The sequence below is a fragment of the Vicia villosa genome, linkage group LG2 (genome assembly GCF_029867415.1).
Source record: "Vicia villosa cultivar HV-30 ecotype Madison, WI linkage group LG2, Vvil1.0, whole genome shotgun sequence".
NCBI lineage: Eukaryota > Viridiplantae > Streptophyta > Magnoliopsida > Fabales > Fabaceae > Vicia > Vicia villosa.
Window position 1 is genome coordinate 163,973,132 of NC_081181.1, and position 12,414 is coordinate 163,985,545.

General features: G+C 36.1%; 1 protein-coding gene across 1 annotated transcript; it reads left to right on the top strand.

Annotated features, from left to right (window-relative positions):
• The first annotated feature begins 1,265 nt into the window (after window positions 1-1,265).
• On the top strand, window positions 1,266-8,122 carry LOC131650505 (LOB domain-containing protein 12-like). The gene is made up of 4 exons (XM_058920211.1): window positions 1,266-1,653; window positions 1,771-1,878; window positions 7,734-8,025; window positions 8,107-8,122. The coding sequence occupies exons 1-4, from the start codon at window positions 1,266-1,268 to the stop codon at window positions 8,120-8,122; spliced, it is 804 nt and encodes a 267-aa protein (XP_058776194.1).
• The last annotated feature ends 4,292 nt before the right edge of the window (window positions 8,123-12,414 follow it).

Consider the following 12,414-nt stretch of genomic DNA (forward strand, 5'->3'; position numbering starts at 1 on the left):
TCAACCATAGCATAAGCAACCACATACAACTAACATCATCATCATGCCAACATTCAATATTAGATTTCATCCCGTCAGACATACACTTTCACAATACGATTCACACATATATGGAACCAAACAAACGCACAAATTTCATCCAAACAAAAAGCTCACGGTTTTCTCTTGATTAATTGAAAACGAAAAATCAAGCTGCAAACTAACAATTAACAGATCTAAAACTATATAATAAAAATCTCTAACTAACTAACCTAAGTTCTAGCATTAACACCTCACAAACTTCCCCCAAAACTAATTCGATTCAGTCCAGATTTTGACATTATTTTAAAAAAATGTCAATAAAAAAATAGTTTTTTTAGTGCAAAAGACTAAAAACAAAAAAATATATTTTCGAAAAAAATAAAAACTAAAACAAAATTACAAGACTTAAAATCAAAATATAGTATATTTTTAGAGACGAAAAATATATTTAAATGTAAAATAAATAATATTAATTATATTTCAAAATATATATCATTATATCTTATAAAATTATAATTTTAAAAGTTATTTTATAAAAATTTCCCGTCCAAAACTTGTATTAAATAATAAATTAATTCAATAAAAAATTATTAAAGTTAATTAAATAAAGAATAAATTAATTAAAATATTTCTCTCTCTCTCTCTCTCTCTCTCTCTCTCTCTCTCTCTCTCTCTCTCTCTCTCTCTCTCTCTCTCTCTCTCTCTCTCTCTCTCTCTCTCTCTCTCTCTCTCTCTCTCTCTCATATTTAATTATAAATTAATTTAATTAATTATTTTTTTTATTAAAAATGTTCTCCTCTTCCTAGTAAAGTTGTTACATGTGTAAATGACTAGTGATCTGTATTTCATATAGTTATTTTTAAGCATTCTCACAATATTAGTTGCCCTTTTAAAAACAGTCATAATAAACAAATAAAAAAATTAAATATTTTAATTAATAAAAACACCTTAAAATTAAAGTATATAGACTCCCCCGTTAATGTTGCAAAAAAAATAAAAATATCATTATTAAATAATTAATACCTTAAAAAAAGCAACCAAAAAAACAAACTTTGACTGCATTTGAAACATTTTAAGATAATGTGAGAAAATTTATGAGAGTTTGTTATTAATTATTTAAATATCTTATCATTATAAATAGTAGGGTTGGTAGGGCCAAATTATTGACAAAATTAAATCATTATCACCATAAACCATCTTCTTTCCCTCTTAGTTTTTTTTCAAAACTCCTTTGCTCCTTATCAATGAATACTATCAAATCAAACAAGGCTTGTGCAGCCTGCACACATCAAAGGAAAAAGTGTTTAAAGGATTGTCTTTTAGCTCCTTATTTTCCTGCCCATAAACCAAAAATGTTTCACAATGCTCATAGTTTGTATGGTGTTTCTAACATGGTGAGAATTCTAAATGAACTTCCAAAAGAGAAGAGAGATTTGGCAATGAGAACCTTAATTTATGAGTCAAATGTTCGTAAAATATATCCAATTGGCGGATGTGTTGATGTTATTAAGGATTATTGTGATAAGCTAAGCGAGGCTCTTGAAGAGTTAAATCAAGTAAAAAAGGTTCTAGATTATTGTAAAGTAAATCATTTACAATCACAAAATCTTTCCTCTTCGTTACCTTCTACAAGTTTTCAAAATTCAAATCTTCAACCACATTTTTCGATAGATCATTCTTTGAGAGATTCTATTAGTTCTCAAAATCCAAATCTCCAACCGTATTTTTCAAATGATCATTCTCTTAGAGCTTCTACTAATTCTGATATTTCAAATATTCCAATATTTAACAATGTTGGGAATGTTACTAATTATTATAACAATAATGAAAATAATATAGAAACTATGATGAATGCATTGTTGGTGATTTTAGTATCATCAATGTAATTTTGGTAGTAATGTGATTTACTGAAGGCCGATGCAATTATGCGTTAAGCTTGAAACGAGTTAGGGTAGTGCGGAGTGCACGCTCGTAGAGCCAAACGTACAATTGAATATGAATAATAGAAACGGGGTTCCAAGGGGCGGAGCCCCTGGCGGGGTCCAAGGGGCAGCGCCCCTGGCGGGGTGCGGGGCAGCGCCCCGTCGGGGTCCAAGGGGCGGAGCCCCTGGCGGGGTCCAAGGGGCAGCGCCCCTGGCTGGGGTCCCGCTGACCCAAAATTTCGTTTGAATAAGTTGCACCCTTTCCCAACGGACTTAACTGTTTTACCGAACAGATGCTTCGTTTCCAACCAACATAACTGTTTTTTACCGAACAGGTGTGTCTGTTCGTTGCTATTATTGGTCTCCTATATAAGGAGTCTTTCGGTCTCGATTTGAAATACGAAATCATATACTTCCTCTACATTCTGATCTGTTCTCCATTGTCAGAAACAGATTGATTCTTCAAGAATTATCCCCACAAAGATTTCGTGAACCCAGACAAGTATAGGGTCGAAATACTTTGTTCGGAAAGTGAACGAACACGATTCTTGAAGATATCCAGGATTATCATACCATATTTCTAACAAACGAACAAAGTAATATTCTGATAATCATGGCTGGAGGAGGAAGCACCGTGAAGGAGATGACAAAAAGTTTCGGAAAATTGGACAAGTTTCAAGGACAAGACTTCAGGCGTTGGCAGAAGAAGATGCATTTCATGTTGACAACGTTGAAGGTGGCGCACGTCCTGTCTACACCAATTCCAGAACTTGTAGAGGATGACACAGTTGAAAATCTGAGACGCCGATCAAAGTGGGAGAACGACGACTACATATGCAGAGGGCACATTCTTAACGGTATGTCTGATCCCTTATTTGATATTTACCAAAATGTGGAATCTGCAAAGGAATTGTGGGATTGTCTCGAAGCCAAGTACATGGCAGAGGACTCATCCAGTAAAAAGTTCCTGGTGACCGACTTCAATAATTACAAAATGGTTGAATCGAGGTCTGTCATGGAACAATTCAATGAACTCCTCCGAATTCTTGGACAATTCACACTGCATGGATTGAATATGGATGAAACAATATCTGTCTCAAGCATCATAGACAAGTTGCCTCCTTCATGGAAGGATTTCAAACACAATCTGAAACATGGAAAAGACGAACTGTCTTTGATCCAACTTGGAAGTCACTTGCGCATAGAGGAATCTCTACGAGCGCATGAGGATAACAAAGGAAAAGGCAAAGAAATTGCTGGACCCTCGGTTAATATGATCGAAGAGGGTGGTAAGAACGATAACAACAAAAACAAAGGAAAGAAACGTGCTTTCAATAACAAAAAGGGCAATTTCGGTGTTAACAAGAAACCGAAACTAGAATGCTGGAAGTGTGGCAGAACAGGCCACTTCAAGAAGGATTGTCGCTTCGGCAAAAAGCACGACAACGCGAACGCAAGTGGTTCAGGAAAGGGGTCTAAGGACCAATCCGAAAACCAAGGTCAGAAATCAATTTGTGAATTGAATAGTTTGATTAAACATTCGGTTTCACTAACTTCTGAGGCATTTTATGTGCAGGATGATGTATCGCGTGGTGGATTGATTCTGGCGCCACAACTCATGTTTGCAAGGATCGTTTCTGGTTCAAGACATTTGTTCCAGTGGACGATGGTTCTGTTCTATACATGGGAGATGATCACTTCGCTCCCGTTGAAGGCAAAGGAAATGTGGTGCTAGAATTCAGTTCTGGAAAGACTATTACTTTGTTTAATGTATTGTATGTTCCTAAGTTACGTAAGAATTTAATTTCTGGTCCTGTATTGAATAAGCTTGGATACAAGCAAGTGTGTGAATCCGATAAATATATTTTATCGAAGTCTGGTGTGTTTGTAGGATTTGGTTATTATAATAATGGAATGTTTATGATGAATTTGAATGGAGTTCCTAAAGATTCTGGTTCTATATTTATGTCTTCTTCGAATATTATCAATTTTTCGTTATGGCACGCTCGTTTAGGACATGTACATTATAAAAGAATGCATGAAATGTCTAAAACCGATTTAATTCCTGTTTTTGATGAAAATAACGAAAAGTGCAAAACTTGCATGTTAACAAAGATTACTAGACAACCTTTTAAAAGTATAACAAGGAAATCTATCATTCTTGAGTTAGTACATAGTGATTTATGTGATTTACATGCTACTCCATCATTAGGGAATAAAAAATATTTTGTCACTTTCATTGATGATGCATCTAGATTCTGCTATGTTTATTTGTTGCACGCTAAGGATGAAGCCTTAGATAAATTCAGAATTTATAAAACTGAGGTTGAAGTGCAACGGAATGTTCTGATTAAAACATTGCGTACTGATAGAGGTGGTGAATACTATGATCCTGTATTTTTCCAATCCGTAGGAATCATTCATGAAACTACGGCACCTTATACACCTCAACAAAATGGTGTGGCTGAAAGGAAAAATAGAGTTCTTAAAGAAATGGTAAATGCCATGTTATCTTACTCTGGTTTGAGTGAAGGGTTTTGGGGAGAAGCTATGTTAACGGCTTGTTATTTGTTAAATAGGGTTCCTAATAAAAGGAACAAGATTACCCCATATGAACTTTGGTATAAGAAAAGACCCAACTTAACATTTCTACGTGTTTGGGGTTGTAGGGCCGTGGTTAGACTCCCGGACCCAAAAAGGAAAACTTTGGGCGAAAAAGGTGTAGGTTGCATCTTTGTTGGATATGCTGAACACTCCAAGGCTTATAGGTTTTATGTTATAGAACCTAATGACTCGATTTCTATTAACACAATTATAGAATCAAGAGATGCCATATTTGATGAGAATTGTTTCTCTTCTATACCTAGATCAAAGATATCTATACCTAATTCAGAGGAATCTCTAAGGGATGATCATTCAAATGATGTACCAAGTGAGACACTTGAACCCCGTAGAAGCAAAAGAGCTAGAAAATCTAGATCTTATGGATCTGATTTTCAACTATATTTAGTTGAGGGATCAAAGGATCAGATTGAGACTCAATACTATTATTGCTATAGTATAGAGGAGGATCCAAGAACGTATGATGAAGCTGTGAAATCTCGAGACTCTGTTTTTTGGAAAGAAGCAATTGATGAAGAGATTGGTTCTATCATGGAAAATAATACTTGGGTATTATCTGATTTACCACCAGGCTGCAAACCATTGGGTTGCAAATGGATCTTCAAAAGGAAGATGAAAGTCGATGGTACAATTGACAAGTTTAAAGCTAGATTAGTTATCCAAGGCTTTAGACAAAAAGAAGGGATTGATTATTTCGATACCTATGCTCCAGTTGCCCGTATCACTACTATTAGATTGTTAATTGCCTTGGCGGCTATTCATAATCTAGTGATCCATCAAATGGATGTCAAAATAGCATTTCTGAATGGTGATTTGGAAGAAGAAGTGTATATGAAGCAACCTGAAGGTTTTGTAATGCCTGGTAATGAGCACAAAGTGTGTAAACTAGTTAAGTCGTTGTATGGGCTGAAACAAGCTCCGAAGCAGTGGCATCAAAAGTTTGATGAGGTTGTTTTGTCTAATGGTTTCATTCTAAACCAAGCTGACAAATGTGTATATAGCAAATTTGATACATCCGGTAAAGGAGTTTTCATTTGTCTATATGTTGATGACATGTTGATCTTCGGCACCGACCAAAATCAAGTTGATAAAACAAAGAATTTCTTGTCATCAAAGTTCTCCATGAAGGATATGGGAGAAGCAGACGTTATTCTTGGTATAAAGATTAAACGAGAGAATAAGGGGATTGTAATTACGCAATCTCATTACATTGAGAAAATACTCAAGAAGTTCAATTATGAACATTGTTCTCCAGTAAGTACTCCCATGGATCCGGGAGAAAAGCTTATGCCAAATACAGGTAAACCTGTGGATCAACTCGAATACTCAAGAGCTATAGGCTCTTTGATGTATGCTATGATTAGCACTAGACCGGATATTGCTTATGCAGTTGGAAAGTTGAGCAGATTTACTAGTAATCCTAGTAGACATCATTGGCATGCGATAACTAGGGTATTCAAGTACTTGAAGGGTACTATGAATTATGGATTGTCATATATGGGATTTCCTTCGGTGTTAGAAGGTTATTCAGATGCTAGTTGGATAAATAATGTTGAAGATTCATCTTCTACAAGTGGATGGGTGTTTTTGCTTGGAGGAGGTGCCATCTCATGGGCTTCCAAGAAGCAAACATGTATAACTAGTTCCACAATGGAATCCGAGTTTGTAGCATTAGCTGCTGCTGGTAAAGAAGCAGAATGGCTAAGGAACTTGGTATATGAGATTCCGATATGGCCTAAACCGATATCACCAATTTCTATCCGTTGTGATAGTAGTGCCACACTGGCTAAAGCATATAGTCAAATATACAATGGAAAGTCTAGACATTTGGGTATTAGACATAGTATGATTAGGGAATTAATCATGAATGGGGTGATATCTATTGAGTTTGTTCGGTCGCAACAAAACTTAGCTGACCACTTGACGAAGGGGTTAGCAAGAGACTTAGTGAAGAAGTCGGTAATTGGGATGGGATTAAAGTCCATTTAAATCTATTAGTTATGGTATACCCAATTCCCTTCTAATACAACGTTAGAAGCAGAATTCAATGTGGAAAGATCATAGTTAAAGATTGGAGCAATTGTATTTATCTTCCCAAGGTATGTGCTCAGACCTGCAAGTGATGGCTAGGTTGAAGTATATCTTCTTAATGGTTCTTTTGAAAAATTGTTAATGCAGGTGCAAGATTAAAAGGATCACCTATGTAAGCATGAAGTTTTGCCGCTTCAAGAAGCTTGGACTTGGCTTCCTATATGCTTATTAATGGATAAGGACACATGGCTTGTAAAGTGTCAAGTATGAATAGTAGAGTATTGTAAGAAACATATGTGTACTATATCTTTAGATATTCAAATGGATTGACGGGTTCAATCATTGTGACACCCCGATTTTCGAATATTTGAAATGTGTATTTGTACTAAGATGAAAATTCAATCGCAAGACATTTTCTTCTATGCATTTGTTTGATCGTTATACATGTAAGTAAATCAAGGATTATACTAAAATGGGGGGAGTTTGTTGGTGATTTTAGTATCATCAATGTAATTTTGGTAGTAATGTGATTTACTGAAGGCCGATGCAATTATGCGTTAAGCTTGAAACGAGTTAGGGTAGTGCGGAGTGCACGCTCGTAGAGCCAAACGTACAATTGAATATGAATAATAGAAACGGGGTTCCAAGGGGCGGAGCCCCTGGCGGGGTCCAAGGGGCAGCGCCCCTGGCGGGGTGCGGGGCAGCGCCCCGTCGGGGTCCAAGGGGCGGAGCCCCTGGCGGGGTCCAAGGGGCAGCGCCCCTGGCTGGGGTCCCGCTGACCCAAAATTTCGTTTGAATAAGTTGCACCCTTTCCCAACGGACTTAACTGTTTTACCGAACAGATGCTTCGTTTCCAACCAACATAACTGTTTTTTACCGAACAGGTGTGTCTGTTCGTTGCTATTATTGGTCTCCTATATAAGGAGTCTTTCGGTCTCGATTTGAAATACGAAATCATATACTTCCTCTACATTCTGATCTGTTCTCCATTGTCAGAAACAGATTGATTCTTCAAGAATTATCCCCACAAAGATTTCGTGAACCCAGACAAGTATAGGGTCGAAATACTTTGTTCGGAAAGTGAACGAACACGATTCTTGAAGATATCCAGGATTATCATACCATATTTCTAACATGCATCTCCTTCTCATTGGAGTGATATCATTCCTCGTGATGTTAACAATACTCCAACTAATACAAATTGGAATATAAATTCAATGGATGCATCAAGGTTTGCGCAGTTGAGTGAAGGAGTCTTCAATAATAGAGAATCTGATCTTGGTGGTGGTGTTGATATTAGTACAGAAGAATGGTTGAAGGAAATAGAAAAAAAATTTAATGACGAAGATTACTTAATTCCAGACTCTGAAATTGATAGGATTTATAATGGTGATGAACAAGCCTTTGTAGAAAAAGATTCATCTCAAAGGTAATTAGTATAATATTTTATTTCTCTTTTTTAGAAGTTAAGTAATTTTTTTTCTCTTATGTATAAAATTCACTAATGCAGATTAGTAGAGAGGTGAAATACAAAGTCGACTGATTTGATGCATGGTTGAAGACAAATATGTTGAAGAAAAATATCTTTTTCTCTTTTATGTATAAAATTCTCTATGCAAGAAAAAAAAAAAACAAAAGCAATTTTCTTGTGGATGGAAGATCTATCATTGATGCATTGTTGAAGACAAATATGTTTTTCTGATTTTGGAAGCTATGAATTTGAGTTTTGCACAATGGCATGTTTTAGTAGAAAAGAAATTTTATTTAATTTTTTTGTAACTAAGTTTTATTATATGGCTTTGCCATTCTGTATTGATACATTTACACTAGCTTGATATAGTTTTTTATTATTTGAGTTTTATTTACCGTATTTGAACTTTTTTTGCGGATGAATATTTTATCTCGCTTCCATCATTGTTTTTAGCATCCATTATTTTTTTGTGAACACTCCGGTACCCTTGAGTTTAGTTGGGTACCCGTACCCTCGACCAATTAAATAATAAAATTTAATGCCACATCATTTTTATATTTTATTTTATTTTAAAATTAATTAAAATTTAAATACAATTTGTACTAAAGGTACTAGTACCCAATTTAAACTTATGGGTACCAAAGAATTTACCTTATTTTTTTAGGTTTAACACTATTAATATATTAATGAAAATTGAGTATGGAGAGAGAATTAAATAGAGTGAGGGTGAGAATTGAGATACCCTTAGATATTTATACAAATTATAATTGATTGAGACACAAATAATAAAACTGAAATAACAAAAAAATTGTCACTAAGTGCATGTAACCGGTTACTGCGAACATGTAAACGATTGGGAACATGTAAACGATTACATCTATTTCAACAATTAAATTCAATTCAGTGGTAATCGGTTTCAACAACCAATTACATGGGTTACACCTGTTCTAACAACCAAAAAAACTACACTATGTAACAGGTTATCAAAACGTAATAACTGATTACAACATTTGAATTAATGATTTTTCACAACACACCACCTTAATTCTAGAGCTCAAAGGCTTCCATGGCTATGTTCTTCTTCAATATCTTGAACACTTTAATTGTGACTCATTTGATCAGCAAATCGGTCACTTAGTCTTCACTTCTACAATATCTCAATCTTAACCTTCCTCCACTACCAATACTTTTTATTAAGATTATAAATATATTAATAAATAATAAATTTTATATAATATATAACATATAGTATATATAAAATTAATATTACAAAATAAAATGATCCATTATAGTTTAAACAAATAAAAAAATAAAAAATAAATTAAATTAAATCAATAAATAGATTCACAAGATAGTCATCTTCGAATTCGCAGATACTATTCAGGTTGAGTTCCTCCAATTCCCGGATGATACGAATTTTTAGGGCAGTCTACTTGGGAGAATTTGGGGACGATAAAAGCGTTGTTCCGCGGCTTCGAGCGTTGGGGATCTTTATGGCATAACATTTTAACTTTTAAATATGGAGACATAGAGTTAGCAATCTGGGCCGACGATTCTTCTAGCGTTAACTCAAATCATTCATTGTGGTTGAGGGACTTATATATTCTGGTAGGCATTTGGGGAGCCGAAGCCAATTGGTTTCGTATGTACTTGTCGTGCAAGTTTGGCAATGGTGTCGATATTGATTTTTGGAGGGATCGTTGGATAGGTAACGAAGCATTGCGCAACCAATTTACTCCGTGTATTAGAGGCATTGCAGGAACCGATGGTGAGGATTTCGGAAGCAGGATTTCAGGACCATAATTCATAGGTTTGGTTATTCCGCGACAACTTTGTTTCTTTGATAGATTTGGAGGCTGAAGCTGTTAGAACAAGATTTGTTCTTATCAATTATCTTAGTTTTGATGATAACAATAATATGAATTTTGCTTAAGATAATATGGTACTCTAATCCAATGCAATTTCCCTTTCAGGAAACATATATAAAGAGTACGCATAATTCAGCGCTCAGAAGATGTGTCTCAAATGGTTCAGCATGCAACATCAGAACATGGTCTGGCAAGACATCAGAAGATGGTCGAAGCAGAATCAGAACATGGGTCTATGGAAGCATCAGAAGAACATGAGATCAGAAGCACTGAAGATCAGAAGATGGTATCACGCTCAGAAGCACTTCAAGGTCAGAAGATCAGAAGATGCTGTGCACCAAGCTGTTTGACTCTGATGATATTCAAACGTCATATTCACAAACATCAGATCAGAAGGAAGTACACGTGGCAGACTACGCTGACTGACAAAAGGAACGTTAAAGCTACTAAAGGCTACGTCAGTAGACACAGCGTGAACAAGGCTCGAGGTAGTTGACAAAAGCGTATAACATTAAATGCAAAGCTGTACGGAACACGTAAAGCATTAAATGCATTCAACGGTCATCTTCTCAACGCCTATAAATATGAAGTTCTGATGAGAAGCAAAAAAAAAACGATTTCGCACCAATACAATTCAAATTAACTTGCTGAAACGCTGTTCAAATCAAAACTCAGAATCTTCATCTTCATCAAAGCTCACTACATTGCTGTTGTAATATCTTAGTGAGATTAAGCTTAAATTGTAAGAGAAATATCACAGTTGTGATTATCGCTTTTAAGAAGCATTTGTAAACTCTTGAATAGATTACATTAAGTTGTAAGGAACTAGAGTGATCAGTTGATCAGTATACTCTAGGAAGTCTTAGCAGTTAGCTGAGCAGGAAGTCTTGGCAGTTGGCTGAGCAGGAAGTCTTGGCAGTTGGCTGAGCAGAAAGTCTTAGGAGTGAACTAAGCCTAGAGTGATCGTGTTGATCAGTAGACTCTAGAAAAGTCTTAGGAGTGAACTAAGCAGTTGTTCCTGGAGTGATCAGGTTGTGATCAGAAGACTCTGGAAGACTTAGTTGCGGCTAAGTGGAAAACCATTGTAATCCGTGCGATTAGTGGATTAAATCCTCAGTTGAGGTAAATCATCTCTGCGGGGGTGGACTGGAGTAGCTTCGTTAACAGCGAACCAGGATAAAAATAATTGTGCATTTTATTTTTATCGCTCAAGATTTTAAGTCTCACTTATTCAATCCCCCCCTTTCTAAGTGTTTTTCTATCCTTCAATTGGCATCAGAGCGCCGGTTCTAAGGTGCAAGCACTTAACCGTGTTTAGAAAAGATTCAGGAAGAGAAAAACGCTTCATTTAAAAGATGGTTGATGAAAGTGAAAGGACTATACCTACACCTGCATCCACATCTGGCTCTGCTGAGCAATACAACGGTAACAATGGTTATACTAGACCGCCGGTATTTGATGGTGAAAACTTTGAATACTGGAAAGATAAACTGGAGAGTTACTTTCTGGGTCTAGATGGTGATCTATGGGATCTTCTGATGGATGGTTACAAACATCCAGTAAATGCCAGAGGCGTGAAGCTGTCAAGGCAAGAAATGAATGATGACCAAAAGAAGCTTTTCAGAAATCATCATAAATGTAGAACTGTTTTGCTGAATGCTATCTCTCATGCTGAGTATGAGAAGATATCTAACAGGGAAACGGCCTATGACATATATGAGTCCTTGAAAATGACTCATGAAGGAAATGCTCAAGTCAAGGAGACAAAAGCTCTTGCCTTAATCCAGAAGTATGAAGCCTTCAAGATGGAGGATGATGAAGACATTGAAAAGATGTTTTCGAGATTTCAAACTCTGACTGCTGGATTGAGAGTTCTTGACAAGGGATACACCAAGGCTGATCATGTAAAGAAGATCATCAGAAGCTTACCCAGAAGATGGGGTCCGATGGTGACTGCATTCAAGATTGCGAAGAATCTGAATGAAGTTTCTCTGGAAGAGCTTATCAGTGCCTTGAGAAGCCATGAGATTGAGCTGGACGCAAATGAGCCTCAAAAGAAAGGTAAGTCTATTGCATTAAAATCTAATATCAAGAAATGCACTAACGCTTTTCAGGCTAGAGAAGAAGATCCTGAAGAATCAGAATCTGAAGAAGAAGATGAACTGTCCATGATTTCCAGAAGGCTAAATCAACTCTGGAAGACCAAGCAAAGGAAGTTCAGAGGCTTCAGAAGTTCAAGGAAATTTGAACGTGGAGAATCTTCTGATGAAAGAAGATTTGACAAGAAGAAGGTCATGTGCTATGAATGCAATGAGCCTGGACACTACAAGAATGAATGTCCAAATCTTCAGAAGGAAAGTCCCAAGAAAAAGTTTCATAAGAAGAAAGGTCTTATGGCAACCTGGGATGAATCAGAAGATGATTCAGAAGATGAGCAGGCCAACTGTGCGCTGATGGCGACAGAAGATGATGGATCAGA